The sequence below is a fragment of the Falco naumanni genome, chromosome 4 (genome assembly GCF_017639655.2).
Source record: "Falco naumanni isolate bFalNau1 chromosome 4, bFalNau1.pat, whole genome shotgun sequence".
Taxonomy (NCBI): Eukaryota; Metazoa; Chordata; class Aves; order Falconiformes; family Falconidae; genus Falco; species Falco naumanni.
In genome coordinates, this window is record NC_054057.1 from 70,279,064 (window position 1) to 70,296,811 (window position 17,748).

The following is a 17,748-nucleotide window of genomic DNA, read 5'->3' on the forward strand; positions in this document are numbered from 1 at the left end:
ACAATATGATTCATTTCTATGACTCTTGAAGTTTTTTTTCAGTGCTTTTTTTAGAGTCCAAGTGATACCATATGAATTAAAAGTGCCAGAAAAGTAGTAAAAGAAACAACAAACATCACCATACCAGGACAAAGAGTCCGGTTAAAGGAGTAGGTGTTCACTTAAATCACATACAAGTCTTAAGAGTTAGATGGGGTATCTTAAGATTTCTAAAGATGAGAGGTGGTTCAATTTATCATTTTATCCCAATAATTTTATATAACCATGTCATATTTTAAAGGATCAACATATTAAACACTCCAGGCAATGGGGTCTGCTACTAGTTAAATCAAATGGTATCTAAGAGAATGGAGAAGGTTTATACAGACAATAATGTAACACCTACTCCCAAAAGAAGGTGGATGCTTCTGAGAAGACTGGTTAGAGGGTTTCCTTCCCAAAACACTGTTGACATCTGAACTGACAAGTAGTAAAAGAATCTCCCACATGAGTATAGAGGTTAACAAAATGAAAATATGTAAAGTCATTTCAGGAACAGAGGAAACCCCCCTGCAATTTAATTTTTGTTCCAGTTTAGGAAGCTGAGGATAATTCATAGAAAAGAGTAGTAGTGCCATGTAAATCACACATTTCTCAACAGAGGATGATATAACATTACAGCTGAAAGTCTTAAATTACAGAAAAATAAGGGAGGAAGACTACTGTGAAGACAGAACACAAAATTAAAGACAAAATTTGCTGAAGAAATTTCATTTTTTTGCAACACCCCAGACTCATTAAGTGTTACACAAGAATCCAAGTGAAGCAAGCTGACGAAAACCAGGTTATATCAAACTCTAAATAAGGAGTCCAGTGAAACACTGGTGCTTTGGGCTAAAAGCTCAGTATCATCAGCCACAATTTTAAAGGTTTTTTAATAACTTTAGAAAGCCTTCTCTCTTCTTCTGCACCCCCCAAAGATTATGTCATTGTGCACAATACACACACCAGAACCAGGGCTGCATTTCCCAGCTTTTGCCACAGGCAATGCTTTAGGGCAATGTTCTCTGGGAGGTAGGCACCCCAGCAGCAAGGAGGGATGAAGTCCCCTCCATGCTACAGCCGCCTGTCTCCTTTTCCTCAAATCCATCACCAACAGTTCCTCTGTTCCACAGGTACCTAAAAGATTTTCCCATCAGCAATGGCCTTATTATCTGTAAACTGCAAGTAACGGTGCTCAACTTATATTTAGCTTTGAAGTTTTTAGTTTCTATTTCAGATCTATGAAAGGCTTACACATCTGAAAGCCAGTTTAAAGTTTTCTTATTGTTTTACCCAATGTAATAAAAGATACTACATTTACTGACAGTCTTTATCTTGCCGGTGGAGTGGTGTGTTACTTTCCATAGGCTTTTTTTTCAGTGTCCAAAAAGTAAGAACAACAGAGATGACACTGAAAAAAAAGCTGCTCCATATCCTGCCACATTCTCTTTTGTCTGCCTTAGTAAGGAGTTTAAAGAAGTTAGAAAAAGTATAAATATCAGATAAAAGGAGCTTCTACCTTTCAATTAACTGTTGTGACCAACACAACAGATAAGAGAAATGTTACTAGCCTTGTGCTGGAGACAGTCGAGTTCTGGCAGACTAATAACGTACTGTCCTGCAGGTGTACCAGTTGTGATTTGCAAGCAGAATTTGCTTTTCGTATCCAGTATCACCTCATGTGTCACAGATCCCATCCCAGCAGTAAGATTAAAAAAAGCAGCACAGCAGACACCTTGCCTATAAGCTTTTTTAGCAGGAAAAAGTACATTTGCACTCAGAGACTTTATTCAAGACAGAATCTCAGCCCTATGAAATAGGAAAGTAAAGCTCAAAGATCTCTTGCCAGATCTGTGAAAAAAATGGAAATAAGACAGTTTCTGCTGATGATCCTCAGTTTCACTTTCCATAGGAGTAACTTTTATACAAAAAACAAGTATTCTAACAGAGTCTAAAACAAACTACAGCAACCTTTTTGAGCAAGTAACACAGCTACCCACAACACAAAATCACTAAAAAGTCTCCAAAATTTCACCCACACTGACTTCATCCTAATAATATTTCAAGTAATACAAGTCCAAATACTGACACACCACAGTTACCAGTATCTACAAAAGGTAAGAGAAGATGAATTTGGCATGACATACCACTGCATTCAGGAGCTGAGGAAAAACTGACCTTAGGAAACAGGACAGTTCCTGTTCTTTCACTCTAGATTCAGTACCAAAAACGAAGAGAGCTGCTGTCATTGCCCAGGGCTTATAGAAAGTGCACCAGAAACAAGGAAATGAGCCAGACTAGTCACTGCAGCAAACTTAAAGGCTCAGGGGGAATTCCAAAATGGAAAGTTAAGAGGAACACCCCTTCTAGCAATCCTGGTATAATAAGCACCGTTACCTTTACCAGTCACTTGTCACCACGAAGAGGAGCTTGAACTTGTCACTAGTTAGGAATAGATTGAAATCATTCAGTTGGAAACCAAAATTGGGTGAGAGCCAGCAGTAACAACTTCTGGTGCTCCCCAGAATTCTTCCTCTCTTTTCTTATTCCAGCTCAAACCTGTCCCAAAGTCATGCTGTTAAACAGTCTATCAGTAAGAACAAAGCAAACAGTGTGCAGACACTCTTACCTTGCAGCTCCATTTGGTGAAACAGAAGTGAAAGTATTTCTTTCACATGTTGACAGACTATACCAATAACAAAATTAGTCTGCTGCCTTATGCAAACGCTGGTTGCCATTGGCCCAAAATGACAAGTAGGATGTTCTACAAAGCAGGAGTTCATAAATCCTAAAATCTGTAAGTTTCAGGATTCAGGGTTTGCTTGTAGCAGTATCTGACAGAATGTTTATTCATCTAATCATTGCTTGCCCTGCCAGTGCCTACCTGACATAAGACAACCTTTTGCAAACCAAGTGCATTCACGTGTTCCTATCATGATGTCGATAGCTGATCCTATGTGGCTCTGCAAGCTTATTTGCCTATTTTTCTATTATGAATAGACCTACACAAATTAGAATTATGGAGGAGAATATATTCCCAAGTGAGCTAATATTTTTTTGTAGTACTATTCAATTGGCTATAGTTTATAACAAAAGTTCCACCAGTCTGAAGGGGAAAGAAAGGATGTGGTATTGGATGAAATCAATGACATCCAGGACAAAGTTCCACCAGAGTCTGAAGGGGAAAGAAAGGATGTGGTATTGGATGAAGTCAATGACATCCAGGACTTTCTGTCTCAGTAAGGCAAGTTTCTAATCAGCTGCTTGGTAACAAACACCTTCTGTACAAGGCAGCACCTCCTACAAGCAAAGTAGCTGCTGATCTGTGTAAGCTTTTTCTCTTTGTAGAGATGATCCACTTAGAGCATAGAATCATTTAGGCTGGCAAAGACCTTGGAGATTAAGTCCAACCACTTAACTTCCACCAGGTCCCATGGGAACACGCTCACTGAGAAGAGATAAAGCTGCTTCCTTGCTGGGAGCAACCAATCTGTTGCCCAGCCTGCAATGCAGAGCACCAGCCTCTTTGGGCTCTCCAACCAGCCAGGCACTTGTGTTCTTGGTATTCCTCTACACACATTAGAAGAAAAGCAACATCTTGGTATAACAGCATTCAGAGCAGAAAACACAGTGAAAAGCTGCACAAATACAGATTCTGTATTTTAGTGCTCTGTTTTGATAGGAGACAATAATACAGTCACTGCATAAGAAATCCCTACAAAACTTAAGAGGGTTATTTGTTAGCCCTATTCTAACGTGCAGCACAACCCAACAAGTTATAAGCTCCTTTACTGGTCCTGGAGGCAGATTTCTCCATCAGTTTCTGAGGCTGTAGTCCCAGGAGGCGATCTACATACTTCAAGAATGACAGTCTGGAGATCAAAAGAGTTCAGCTGTTTACTGTGATTCCAGTATGCAACTGCAGCAAAGACTGTCCGCTTTTTGCGCAACACCCACAGCTGCTTAAAAACAGCAGAAAGAACTGCTGGATCAGATCAGAGTACTGGTTCATCTAGTGGACTAGTCTATAAAGATGGTCTTAGAGACAAAGGGAAAAGCAAACTGGAAAACAAGAGGCTGTGAGACAGCTGAGAACTGCCTGAGCTTCTCAGGTGACCATCAGCTTCTTTCATTTTGTTTGCTGCCATGCTGCTCTACTGCAAAAGGAGGGAACAGAACATATCAATTAGTATTGGAAGCACTGCAAAACAGATGTCAATAGCACACTTTGCAAGAAGGGGAAAGCTGGGACATCTTTGTCCAAAATTGTAAAGCTCTATCTTGTGGTAGAAGAAATAGTTGCAAAACTATTAAGTAGTTAGCAAGAAACCCGCTGATACCAATCTGTTCCTGACACAAGTTTTCTTTGCAAGTCTTCTTCAGAGTGAAATGATGATTGAACATAAGGCTGAAAAATTAAAAAATTTCAAAAAGAAAGTCGGAAAAGAATTTGCTTCAAAGGAAGCTGAAGTCTCTAATACAATTGGATTAAATTCCTGGTGAATTAATATCTTTTAAATCACTGGGGTTTAAGCCTATCTCTACTACAAAACCTAGAGAAAAGTGACAATGGTTGAGCATGTGATAGATGAAGGCTAATGCTTCTTGTGATGCACTTCAGCTTCCTTCTGTCATGTCTCAAACACAGGCTTTGTGACAGAGATACAGTCAGGCATGAAAGGATCAAGATCTCCAAATGGAGATTTTAGGTGCTACCATTACAAAACCAAGAAGGAGCAGATACCTTTTCAAGCACTTCAGAGATTTAATTAAAAGTAGAAACCAGACTATATATACTCCCAGCATAAGTGACACTAGGCCATTTGCTGTATCATTCTACATTTAAAATATGAATTCTTGGCATTGATTTGAATGTGTGTAATAATACAGCTAAAATCTTCCAGGTCAGTATTTTGTTCACTCATGAATTGTCTTAATTCTCCCTGCCACCCGCCCCCCCCCCCCGCTCCCCCCCCCCCCCCCCCCCCCCCCCGGCATCGCCAGCATTTCCTCTTGTACTTTCATCAATGCCTTAAGAAGTTATGTCCAATACTGTATTTTAGGAAAGGGAAAAATTTAGACCCCTCACTACGTTGCAGCCCAAGGTCCTTCCATCAGTTTTACAGGACTACCTCAATATTCTATTGAGTATTCTTTTACTATCCTTTAACAGTTGCTTTGTTTTGTAAAAGTAATTCTGAATGCTATAGTTTAAGCTGGGGTTCTGTCATTTTATATAGGATGGACAATATTAGGATTGTCCCAGAGCTACCCCTGTTCTCCAACATATACATTAATCCTCTGGTGGGTCAGATTAAAGAGTTTACTGCTTAAGAACTATAAAGTGTCTGTTTTTTTCTCTCTCCTGCTGCCCAATAAAAATGGCATCCAGCTTCATAAGTCATTAAGTACTCCCCGTCCTTAAATCTGCAGCAGTCTCCTGTAGACAGTGCAATTTTGCTGCCTTTAGACATCTGGAATTTGAAGTGGACAGCACTCCTCCATATAAGATTGAAAAAAAGATTTCCCAACATGAGTTGTCAGCATGTGCCATGAATAAATGAAACTCAGATTATTAATGGTTGGCATGTTACTTGAGAAGTAAGTGACCTTACCATGGTCTCTTTAATCTACTTTGCATTTCTGGTTCTGCAAATGGTGGCAAAGAAGTTTTGTTATGGGTTGGCTATGAAAATGGGTATCCAGTAGCTACCCCAAATGGGTGGATCTCTTTTTAGCTGCTCTTGCATTACATTCTGCTCCCTTCTCCTCCCCACCCACTCTCCACTGGTGTCCTCTGCCCTATGCCACAGTGCAATCTCAAAATGCAATAAACAACAAAAAAAGAACTTTAACAAAGCAAAAAAGAAACAAAGCTCATTTACCTGAGATGTACTTGCTTCCTGCTGGCTCATTATCTATCATGTTTAGAGGCTTACTGCTGCAGAGGTTTAAACAACAGAGGGGAACCGAAGTGCTCAAGTACAGGTCCCATTTTTCTACAAATGTCAGAGATATCTTCCTTGCAAGGTCCTTGCTGTCTTTTTCATGGAGCAAGGCTTGATGGTACTCCTTGGATATCACATCTTTCAGCATGAGGTTAAGCAATGCGTGGTCATCAGAAGCTGTATCAGTTGAAAGGATCTTTCTTACTCTAGGCAGGATCTCCTTAAATAGATTTATACCTGCATCTGAAGATGTTTGAAGGAGGTCTGAGCAGAATCTGAACTGTTTCAATAAAATAAATTTTAAAAAAAACCCACTCAACTTCAAAAAGATGAAGTGAAAAAAGCCCACGTCTTTGGCCTGCAATAGCAGAGGTATTTCCTCATTTGGTTAAGCCTTTAAATAACATTTCCAACAACAAATAACTTCTTGATGAAATGAACAGCACAATTCTTCCAAGCATTCATAAAACACAATTTTCCAATCAACAACATGATCACCTGAAAAAAATATTAAAAAATTGTTTATGCCGTTAAAGAAACATTGCTATAGGTGTATCTTTGTCTCCTGGCTAAGGTGGAGCATGGACCCAGCAAGGTCATTGCTGAATCAGAACAGTACTAAAAGCTTCAGCACAAAATGCACCCTCTGCAAGAGGAACAGGTTTACAACTCGAAGACTCCAATGTAAGATTAGAGATTAGGTTGTGAAAAAACTCTGCTTTAATGAAAGTCAAATGGATTAGAACCAGCATAAAAACTCTGGGGTAAAAAATTATCCCAAATCCGTCTCCAGTTTCTGCCATATCTGAAGTTAATAGGAAGAAAAATAACCAAGAAACAAATTGGGTGTGCCTTCCATATATTGTTATCCAATGTTAACATACTTACATTCCAAGGGGCAGACACTTTAAGCTAAATTCCTTAAACAGAAGAGTTTTCAAGTCCCCAGTTTAAATAATGAGCAAGTCTTCCACACCACCAAACACAATGTTAAAATACAGTTCCAAACCTATTGCAACCTCAGCCCTCAATTCAGCTCAAAATGATTAAGAAGTCTTTTTTAATATTGCCACCTTGAGTAATTCCTTGCCCTTCTGTTGTAGAGCTCAAGACCAGGCAATGCCTAATCAGGACACTTCAGAGACTTCTAAATGCAATCAATAGTGTCTTACCTTTGTCATAAGAATATTTTCTATTAGGGATCAAAATAAAGAATGGGTGCCTTCAGACTGGATAGCTTTAAAAATAAAACCCTCCAAGTTTTCAGTAAGAGCAGAGTAAAAGGAACACAGCAAATTATCTTGATCAGATCAGTAAAATGCACATGTAGAACATTTTTTGCTTAAGAATGCAAAGATTTTCAAGCAGTCTTATGTATCGTGACTGCCTGCACAACACAGAATAATTCTATGAAGACAATATCAAAAGGGAGAATATCTTTACTTGAAAACTGATGTGTTTAACATAAGAACCTCTGAGATGAATATGAACATTAATCATGTTGTAAGCAAAAATAGGCTAATTTATGAGCTGTGTTAACTAGCCTATTAACAACATGGTTCTTATTTATAGTAGCTACATCAGCAAACAACAGTTTGTTAAAAATGCAAAGTAAACCACCAATTTTGCTGAGACAAAAGATACTGTAAATGAAACTGATTTTCTCACCTATACAACATTTTAAAGGCAGAGAAGTTTACATTTCCAGATCTTTGATCATGAAAATGCAGTTTATGAGGCTTACATACATAAGAATTAATATCTAAAATGAAACATATTCTATCCAGTACTCCCTAATGCTATTTTCCTTAAGCCTATTTAAAACTTTCTACTTAATGATCTGTGCAATGTTTTGCAGTGGCCTGTGTTTTGGCACTGTAGTTTTTCAGCATTCTAGAATAGAAGTAAGAGTACTACAAAGATGACAGTGGCTAAATAAAGAGTTGCCAACTGCTAACAATTTGGTTTACCCTATAGTTGTTTTCTACTTTGTTTTTAGATACCTGATTGTTATAGCAGAACCTACAGCCTTGAAATAAATACTGGGGCAAAATTTCTAGGGCTCTCTGGAGGCTTACAGGTTTAATTTCTAGTCTGCTACACTGCTGCCTAAACAAGCCTGTAGGCTGAGTATGGGATAACTATTCAAATATAACGTAAATCTTTATTTGCTATTAGGTTTTCCTACCTTGAATATTGCTATGATTTGAAAGTGGAGCAATAATTCAACCTAGTAATAAAGAATACACTGAAAGGAACTTGCTAAACATTTATAAAATTTTAAAGTACATTACTGCAAATTCTAGTTAAGATCCAAAATGCCTCTGTGGAATAACAAGAATTCGCTGCTGCTTCTGAACATTCCTATTTATGTTCAATTATCAGGAAGTACATGCAAAACACTGGAAAAATAAGCCAACTTGTTATCCAATAGTATAATTTTGACTTGCAGTGCAGCTAGGTAACAAGTTTTACTCTAACTACATAAATGGCAGCTGATAAAAGCAGATAAATTTATTTTTCTTACGGAAAAGTAAACCCCTTGGTTTACTTCCATGCATATTATATCACTCAGAATTTGTCTTTTAAATGTATTTTCCTTTGAAGTTGCTGCCTACATTGATTCAAAACAGGAGATAACATGGGTTTTGTTGAAGTATGAGTAGGAATAAGCTCCAATTCATTCGGTGTAGCATTGCTCCTAGGGTATTATGTGAAAACAGATGTTTCATTTAGTTTTATCAATTAAAAATTGCACCAAATAAGATGCACTTGTACTGTACCATCTTGTGAAGCAGAACACATGCTGAAGACCGCTAAGTTGCAGAAAGTTGGGAACTGCTTGCTATCATGGCAAATCTGAATGAGTATACCACAGTTTGGGGAAGAGACAGTCTCAATCTCAGTTTCTCCTGCAATCAGTGTGCTCTTGAATGGGTTCAATAGGTTTTTTAAAAAAAGTATTTTTTCCATTATTTGGCCAGAAAGGGTTTCAGAAACATATCTCAGTGTCAGCAGACACATTCAGGCAGTTCTCCTAAGAACTCCCTTCTTGATGGGAAGTGGAGAGTTTAAGCCACATGAGAAGGTGTGTATTAAAAGAAGAAATGATTTAAACCCTATTCCTCAGCTAGTCTGCAACTCTTTGACCTGCTGAACCTTAGCTCTGCAAAAGCCAGATACATAAAGCCTTGCTCGGTGCTCTAGGGCATAAGTGCATTTGACTGAGGTCAATAATAACGTGGGAATGGTAGATTTCTTTTTGTGGGCAAAGAACTTGCCTCCATAGGACAGTTCCCTCCAGAAGCAGACAAGCAAATGTGCAAATATCTTGTGAAACATTATCATGATTGCCACTTAAGAATGAGTGTGGTGGTTTAACCCTGGCTGAATGCCAGGTGCCCACCAAAGCTGCTCTATCACTCCCCTGTCCAGTTGAGAAAATATAACAAAAGGCTCGTGGGCTGAGATAAGGACAAGGAGATCACTCACCAATTACCATCACGGGCAAAACAGGTGTGACTTGGATAAATTAGTTTAATTTATTACCATTCAAATCAGAAAAAAACCACCTCTTCCCCACCCCTTCCTTCTTATCAGGCTTACCTTTATTCCTGATTTCTCTGCCTCCTCCCCTGAGGAGGAGGAACAGGGAATGGGAGTTACAGTCAGTTCATCACACGTTGTCTTTCTGCTGCTCCTTCCTCCTCACACTTTCCCCCTGCTCCAGCGTGAGGTCCTTCTCGCAGAAGACAATTCTCCACGAACTTCCCCAGTGTGAGGCCTTCCCATGGGCTGCAGTTCTTCATACACTGCTCCAGCGTCAGTCCCTTCCACAGGGTGCAGGCCCTCAGGAACGGACCGCTCTAGCATCGGTCACCCGTGAGGTCACAAGCTCTGCCAGGAGCTGCTCCAGCATGGGCTTCCCATCACTTACAGCCTCCTTCAGGCATCCACCTGGTTTGGTGTGGGGTTCTCTATGGGCTGCAGGTGGGGATTGGTTCCATCGTGGACCTCCATGGTCTGAGGGGGACAGCCTGCCTCACCATGGTCTTCATCATGGGCTGCAGGGGAATCTCTGCTCCGGCACCTGGAGCACCTCCTCCCGCTCCTTCTGCAATGACCTGGGTGCCTGCAGAGTTGTTGGTCTCATGTAGTCTCACCTCCTCTCTCCCACTGGCACAGATTATATTTTTCCCCTCCTTACTATGCTATCCCAGAGGTGCTACCACTGTTGCTGATTAGCTCGACCTTGGCCAGCGGTGGGTCTGTCTCTGAGCCAGCTGGCATCTGCTCCATCAGACATGGTGGGGGACCTTCTGGCATCTTCTCAGAGAAGACAGCCTGTAGCCCCATGCTACCAAAACATTGCCATGCAATTCCACTACAATGAGAAAACCAGATTTTCTGTGTTTCACATGTTAAGCCATTTCTGCTTGTAAATGCGCTCAGGCAAAGTTCACTGTGAACAGTTCATAGGCTTTTCAACCCAAATACAATATTGTTTCTTCTGTTATGTCTAGGTTTGAGACAGATCAAAAGTGAAATTGCCTTTGCATAGGTGTTAAGATATGAAGATTTCCATTGATTCCTGGTTTACTCTTCCCATGTTTTAAGGACTCCTGAGAAGTTTTCCAAAAAGATCTGCAAGATCATCATCTGGGAGGAGGTGTGGTTTCTATAAAGCTGTCCATGGCTTTCACTGGACTACAGGCAAACACAGCAAGCAATAATGTGCTAGAAGTACTCTGCCTTTGACCCCCAAACTGGTTATCTTGTAGCTAAGACCAAAATAAGCGAAAGGGGACAACAGTGGCTTAAGCTTTGAAAACTTGATTCAAGTTCTAGTGCTCCTACAGACTTAATCTGCAACTTTGAGAAAAGATTTGCATGTGACTTCTCTTCTTTTTTTTTTTTTTTTTTTTATTTGTAGAAATAATAATAATAAAACTATCTTGACACTAGATAAAAATCTACTAAGGCTTGTGACATACCCAGATGCCAAGCACTGAAGGACATAACCTGGCCAGATGCTTCACTGTTCCTAGGAAAAAAACAGTGAAATAAATTGCTAAGATTTTACTAAGTTATTTGGATTTCAAAATCAGCTGTAGACTTTGGGCAACATCATATTTACTTAGAAGTGATACTTCCCCTCAATACAGAGAAATCAAAAGCACGAGTTCTCCTTTTTAACTAACTTTCCTCTTTACAATGTATCATAGCACAAACAATGCGTGTGAAAAGGAGAACTAAGGCAGCCAGTACATTTTTAGCATTTGTTGCTTCTTATGTTGCTACTTTGTAGCACTTTCTATAGCTAAGACATGTCTTTGGCTTTGGACTTTGAGAGGAAGACTACCGTGATGAGCCTTAAAAAGAGACACAGCTGCTAAGAAACACCAGTCTCATGCACATAAGCTGTGATTCAGTTAAAGAGAATCCTTAGAACAGGAAGGGAAGCTGTGCAGTCGAGTACATGCATTCATCTGTGAAGCTAAGTAGTGAAATGCTGATGCCTATGTATTATACAGGTTTGAGTCATTACAATTGGGAAGTAGAGAAATTTGTTGAATAGACTTTCCAGTCTGAAAAACTGCTCAACCAGCAGTACGTCAAAGATATTCAGCCTGGACAGAAGGAATCCCAAACAAAATTTCTGGTATTGAATCCAATTTATGGCCAGAGGCCAAAGACACTAGCTGACTGGAAAACGAGAGCTCAGAGACAGAGTCAACAGCTCAGACAAGGCGAAAGGAATTTTCAAGGAAGTACAGTTAATTCATAATACAGTATCTACTGAAATCAATAGGGACTTTGCAGCGATGTCCCTGGGCATTAGAGGGCTGCCCTTGGTGAATATCTACTTACCAGCCTGTCCCCTAACTTACATTTTACAAAGCTGAACTGCAGTAACTTATTTTGGGTAAATCTTAGAATGGCGACTTTAGTCACCAATGTTGCGTCTTTGTGGTGCATATGCGCACAGGGTTTCCCAAGTAATTCTGCTAAGGTTTACAGCTCTTAATGGAACATCTTTTATGTCTATCATGAAAATTACTTACTGTAGGAAAGAAAAAGTATGATGCTATGTAAGATGTTCTGACCATAAAAGGTCTTTTAGATTTCAGAGCTGTTCTTTTTTCCCCAGAGCTCATTCTTAGTGCTGTCTGATCAAATCTTTTCCCTGCCTCCTCACCTCAGAAACTAGCTGTGCTTCCACTGATGTGTAGAAGTTCTTCAGTACCATTCCACGCCTCCACTTCTAGTATCACCTACCATATTGCTTCCCAAACACTATGATGAGCCTCAGCAGTGCAGCATGAACACTGCAGGTGAAACATGGCAAGAACCCAAGGTAATGCACTACAGTGCTGCTGGTCATACTGGCAGCTTCCCCAGAATATCATTTTCTCAAGCAAGATTAGGAGCTCAAAAGGTTGGGAATTTCCAGTCTAGTGGGTGCAAATAAAGATTAGGGCCTCCTATATTTGTGGCCATTCAGAACTTCACAGAACTTTGGACAAGCATTCTCAGAAGGCTGACAGAACAAGGTAGGCCAAACGAAAGACCCGTTTAGATGACCGCTTTGCAAAATCCTGATAGACTAACTTCAAAAGGCATTCCTGCAGAAATCACCTTGGTTTCTACTTTTATTAGGCTGGGACTGTCACTACCAGTCTGCCATAAACATTTAAAAACTCATAGCCCTCTCATTTTCAGCTTATAACATAAATAATGGTAACAACATAAAAACATCAACTTGCTAGCCTAGCTTGTGCAGTCCAGATTAATTGTTGTGCCAAGAGGACACAGCTACCACAAAGCTCTCAGTGGAGAAATAGGCAGATACATGAAGACAAAGTCATGAAGCTGTTTTCAATGGCAAGGTATCAAGCATTTTCTAAACTATCACTGTGTTGACAGGTCCACATTTAAACTATGAATTCCACCACTTTCTTCCTCACCTGAATACCAGTGATACGTTACTTTCACTGGCACTAGAATGATGGTGCTATGGTATGTGCTGCAACTTCCCAGTGAAAAAATAAACTGAAACACTGCTGATTTATAAGCATGCTGCTCTATTACACTATTTTTACTAGCACAAGGTGTTTCATCAGGAAGCCAAGGATGGAATGTGTTTTCACTAGTAATTGGCTGCAGCTGCATGCTCTGCAAGCACATCATGAGCACCAGGACGTGCAGCATTATCCAGCTGTTGCCTGGCCTACAGACAGAGGAAAAGGCACTGAGAAAAGCTCTTATTCCTTCCCCTAGTTTTCAAGAAGCCTATGAGCATCACAAACTTGGTAGTAGTTTTGGGAGAGAGAGTGCACAACAGTATTCATCTTGTTAACAGAAGGACTTGTCAGTCATTTATCTACAGCTGGGAGCAATTAGGAAAAAAAAATGTGTATGTTTTTTGTTACGACCATTGGACTAGTTTTAACTAGTCCAGTACAGTGGTACATTGGAGCATGTATCAAAAAAAAACCCCCAACTGTAACACCTTACACTGAAATAAAACAGAGCAAGAACAGGAAACAGAATACAAATGCAAACCCAAACCAAGAAGGAATATGATGGTGCAAAACCACAGCCTATGTCAACTTTCAGAATGATGGAGGCAAGGAAACTGGCAAAAGTATTACACTGACAGTTGAAGAAACCATGTATTTTAGGGGCTTCCCTAGACCATTTCTGATTTTTGTCAACTGAAACATACACCAGACACAAGAGAGATGAAAATCCAGATCAGACATAGTAGCTCTATCTTTAGTCATTTGGATAAACGAGCACTCACCATGATTACAGTAGCTGTGCTATTATTCTTTTAACTGCAGACAGTGAGCGTGGTATAGACAGAGTCACACTGCCTTCTTTTTTGGAGCTTCAGGTACATGTTTCTGCAGTCCTGCAGCAGGGTCTCTGGGCTGCCCTGCCACAGAGAAGGGGAACTCACAAACCCTTCTGCTGAAACTGCTCTACCCTGCATGAAGGATGAAAGCCAGACAGTTAGTGCATTCTCTGAGAAACAAACAGGTTTGGATCCCCACCCTTCTTCTAAGGTTTATGTCAGTATTTTTAATTGGTGATTATTCATAGATTTTAAATATGTGTGGATCATGAATTCAGGCCCATTCACAGGAGAAACAAATGGTGTGCCCTCCAGTTGGGGAGTCAGGCAGAACAGCTTTCATGGGAACAGCTGTGGAGGCCTCCAGTACAGCCCAGAGCTTCCTTCTAAGCTGGGAGGTTAAGGCTTGTCACCTTTCAGGCAGCAGAGGAAGTCATGGTGCCTTCCAGAGCACAGACTCCATTGTGAAAGGGGCTCACAGGCCACAGACATGAACCTTGTTTTTGGTTTTGTCAAAAGAAGCTGGGCCACTACCTCCAGGAGGGGTTCAGTGCTGTGTGCTTTATTTCCAGTAACACCTGAATGTGAAGAACATGCAGTCAATGTGCCAGATCCCATTCCAAGGCACTTAATGTTCCTGTGGCTTATATGAGGGATCCAGCAACCTAAAGACCAGTCCTGAGCACCTCTACCTCTTTGATTCAGACCTACAGAAACAGTATAGATTTTGTGAATTTTAATTGCTTGGACACCCCTTCAAGTTCTCTGTGACTCAGTACAAGGAATTTCAGGGAGCTGAAGCAATTCAGTGAATTAGAAAAAAAAAAGTACTATCAAATTAAGGAAAGATAATATTAAACAATAATGCTGTAGAAGTAAGGACCATAGTCTGCTTCACAAAAATCTGCAGGTTAAAAGAATTAAGAACTGTATGTACAGGTTTCTCACTTCATTGCACCACCACTTTAGCAGCCCTTTCTCACTTCTCTTTTTTTTGTGTTTTGTCTATATTCTACTTTTTTTCTGAGAAAGTTATTGTCTTTACCACTCCCCTGACACCAATTTGGAATAAATAAGAACAATAAATGCAATCAAATATAGCAAAAGCTGTTTAACCACAGCCTCCACAGCAAAAGAGGAAGTAGGCATTGCCAGTAGAAGTAGTAGTTGAAGAATTGTCCAGCGAGCACCTCAGGAATCTGAACAAGACTATGCAGATATTAGTAGCAGCAAGAAACACAAAAAAACCCAACACACACACCCCGCCACCCTCAAACAATGAAAAAACAGGTTACAGCTTTTAGAAGCAACTTCAACTTCTATTTTTGCAGAAAAAACAGTAGAAGCAACAATACTCAATTTTTCATACTGACTCCCTGTTGTACTCAACTCCCAGTTGTTTCTCAACTGTTTGATAACCCTTAGTGTCTTTTATTTAATAGATTTAGATTACTTTTATATTATTCTTTTTTCTCAGCAAGCCTATAGAGGGCTGGCTTAAGTCAGGAAAGGTATTGGATACTTGTGTGATTGTGTACAGGCCTTTTACATTCATACAGCAAAAAGGAGGGAAGGGACCCCAAGCACCTCTTCTGTTGAGATCAGAAGACTGCCATGCTGGGAAACAGATCCTATCCCTACGTACTGCAGTGGATCTATGAAGTCACTTAAACTTTTGACAGGTGTCCAAACAGCCCAAGTTCCTTATTTTTGGAGTTACAAAATTGAGAAATAAGAGATGATTTGCAGAAGTAACAAGTACCAAGAGCTGCAGCTAAGAATGATTGAAGCTTTGAACATATCAAGAGATATATAAAGCTAAACACACTAGGAAGTCTGCATTCAAATGCTGGGAAGCAATGCACCCCAAGCTGAAAGAGAGCAGAAGACTGCTTTGGTCTGCCTTTGTTTTGCACAGTCTTAACAGAAAAAGATACTGAAATAAACTCATTAATAATTGCAAAGCATTTTGTCTCCCAGGTAACAGCACTAGAGATTCCTACAGCATAAGTTAAATAAGGCTTAAAGCCACACAGTCAATAAAGAGGGTAAAATAAGCTATTAAATAAAAATTTGTAATGTTTTCTTGATTTTTTCCTAACTGAAAGGAATACAGATACTACTGCATTTTTAATAATGAAGACCAGTTACTGTGCAATAATGGATATTTATACTGCTCTCAAGATACTAAAAAATAACTTTTCATCTCGTTAGACATAACCGAATGAAGGATCAATACAGCCTTTTTTTTATAAAAAACAAACAACCCTCCATTTATATTTAGAGCCTAAAACTCTTCAGCTTTCACATATATTTCAGTCACCCATTTCTTACTGATGGCAGAACTTGATCCCTACTGAGAGTGTATTGCTGCACAACACCCAACTAAAAGATGCTATCCTGATCTTCCAAGTAAATGCTGTGGCTTCTGCCCTATTAATACAGGGCTGCCAATTACAACAATTCAGGTATATACGGCCAAAAAATTCCACAGAAATTGGTTCTGGGCCAAAGTGGGAAATCATCTTTTACAAATTAATTAGAAGGTGACGCTATTAGAAAGTTATCTATTTAATACCTTCTCTAATTTGGCCTATCTCCTCAAAATTTAAACATTTTATTGAACCTCCAACAAACCCTTTAAAGCACATCTAATGGGAGTGAGGTAAGAGTTATTCTTGGATGAAAAGTTTTTTCCAAGATTCAGAGGAATAGAATACTTAACTGTAAACACCACAGAGAAACTAGAGCAACCACTGTCACGTTATTCTAAATATTCTTGTGCTGCTTACAAGGGAAGTCTCTCACAGCACCCCAGAGCAAGATTCTAGGCAATGCTCCAAAGAAAAAGAGAAATCAGCTGACTTCATGTCAACGCCATGAAAACACTGCATTGTCTTGGAGGAGGTTGTATTTATTGCTGAAACAGAAAGTGAGAGACATTTCTCAGTTATTCATACCAAGGCTTTGGCATTGATAGTGCCTTACAACAGAAAGGTCATTATTTCTTCTGGGGAGAGGATTGCCTGTAAGGTATTGGCAAGTGCACAGCAGCAAAGGATAAGTTTTGGACTATTTTATGCTATATGTTTCAGTAGAATTAAATAAAATCTTAATATATTTCATAAATGGTCAAGGTTTTCCTGTGTACAAACCTGAAAAACAAACCACAATTCATAAACTCAGCATAATTATCTTAAACCTTAGTGTTGTTGAAGCAGTGTTTGAGGATTTACATCACCTTTAGGGTGTTGCTAATTTTTCTAACGTTCAAATAATTTGTAGTTAAATCAGAACACTGAAAAATGTTGAAAATAGGATAGTTTTTCTGCAAAGTCCTAGAAAACAGTGAAAACTTCTAATGAGGTTTTGCTTGGATGTGTTTATTTTAAAACAAAGAAGAATGCTTTTCTAATGCCAAAATTAAGAAATTCTTGGTTTGACTCATGATTCCTCCAGGGACCAGGGATTCTTTCTAGCTTTCAATTTGCTATAAAAGAAAACAATAACACATAAAATACCCTGAATAAATACACAACACAATTTGATATAGCTTTTTAGACAATGTTACTAAAACAATTTGCATGGTATAGTAACAGTCTTCTGTGGGATTATGTAGTTTGTTAGGAAAACAGATAATCCCTACATTGAATAAGTGGAGACAAGCCCTGAAAGGAGGGAAAATTGAGGAAACATTTATCTGTTTTAAAATAACAGATAAAATAACCAAAACACAGGTTCTGTGTGTTGGGGTTTTTTGTTTATTTGGGTTTGTTGTTGGGGTTTTTTATGGTTTTTTTTGTTTGTTTTTTTTTGTTTTGTTTTGTTTTTTGGTTTTTTTTTTTTTTTTTTTTTTTTTGTATCATTGCATCTCTAATGAAATCAGTTAGGAGCACCAGAGTAGTACATTAGGTACCT

The 17,748-nt window shown here is 39.3% G+C and overlaps 1 protein-coding gene across 2 annotated transcripts in view; it reads right to left on the reverse strand.

Annotated features, from left to right (window-relative positions):
• Positions 1-6,190, reverse strand: part of CIITA (class II major histocompatibility complex transactivator) — a 28,178-nt gene extending 21,988 nt beyond the window's left edge. The window contains exon 1 of one of the 2 annotated variants that reach the window (XM_040592253.1): positions 5,907-6,190. In XM_040592253.1, coding sequence (XP_040448187.1) covers positions 5,907-6,117 — 211 coding nt within the window. In that variant the 5' untranslated portion in view covers positions 6,118-6,190. Of the gene's footprint in view, positions 1-2,199; positions 2,483-5,906 lie in introns of those variants that run through there. The other variant, XM_040592254.1, reaches the window with a different exon arrangement.
• Between the last annotated feature and the right edge of the window lie 11,558 nt (positions 6,191-17,748).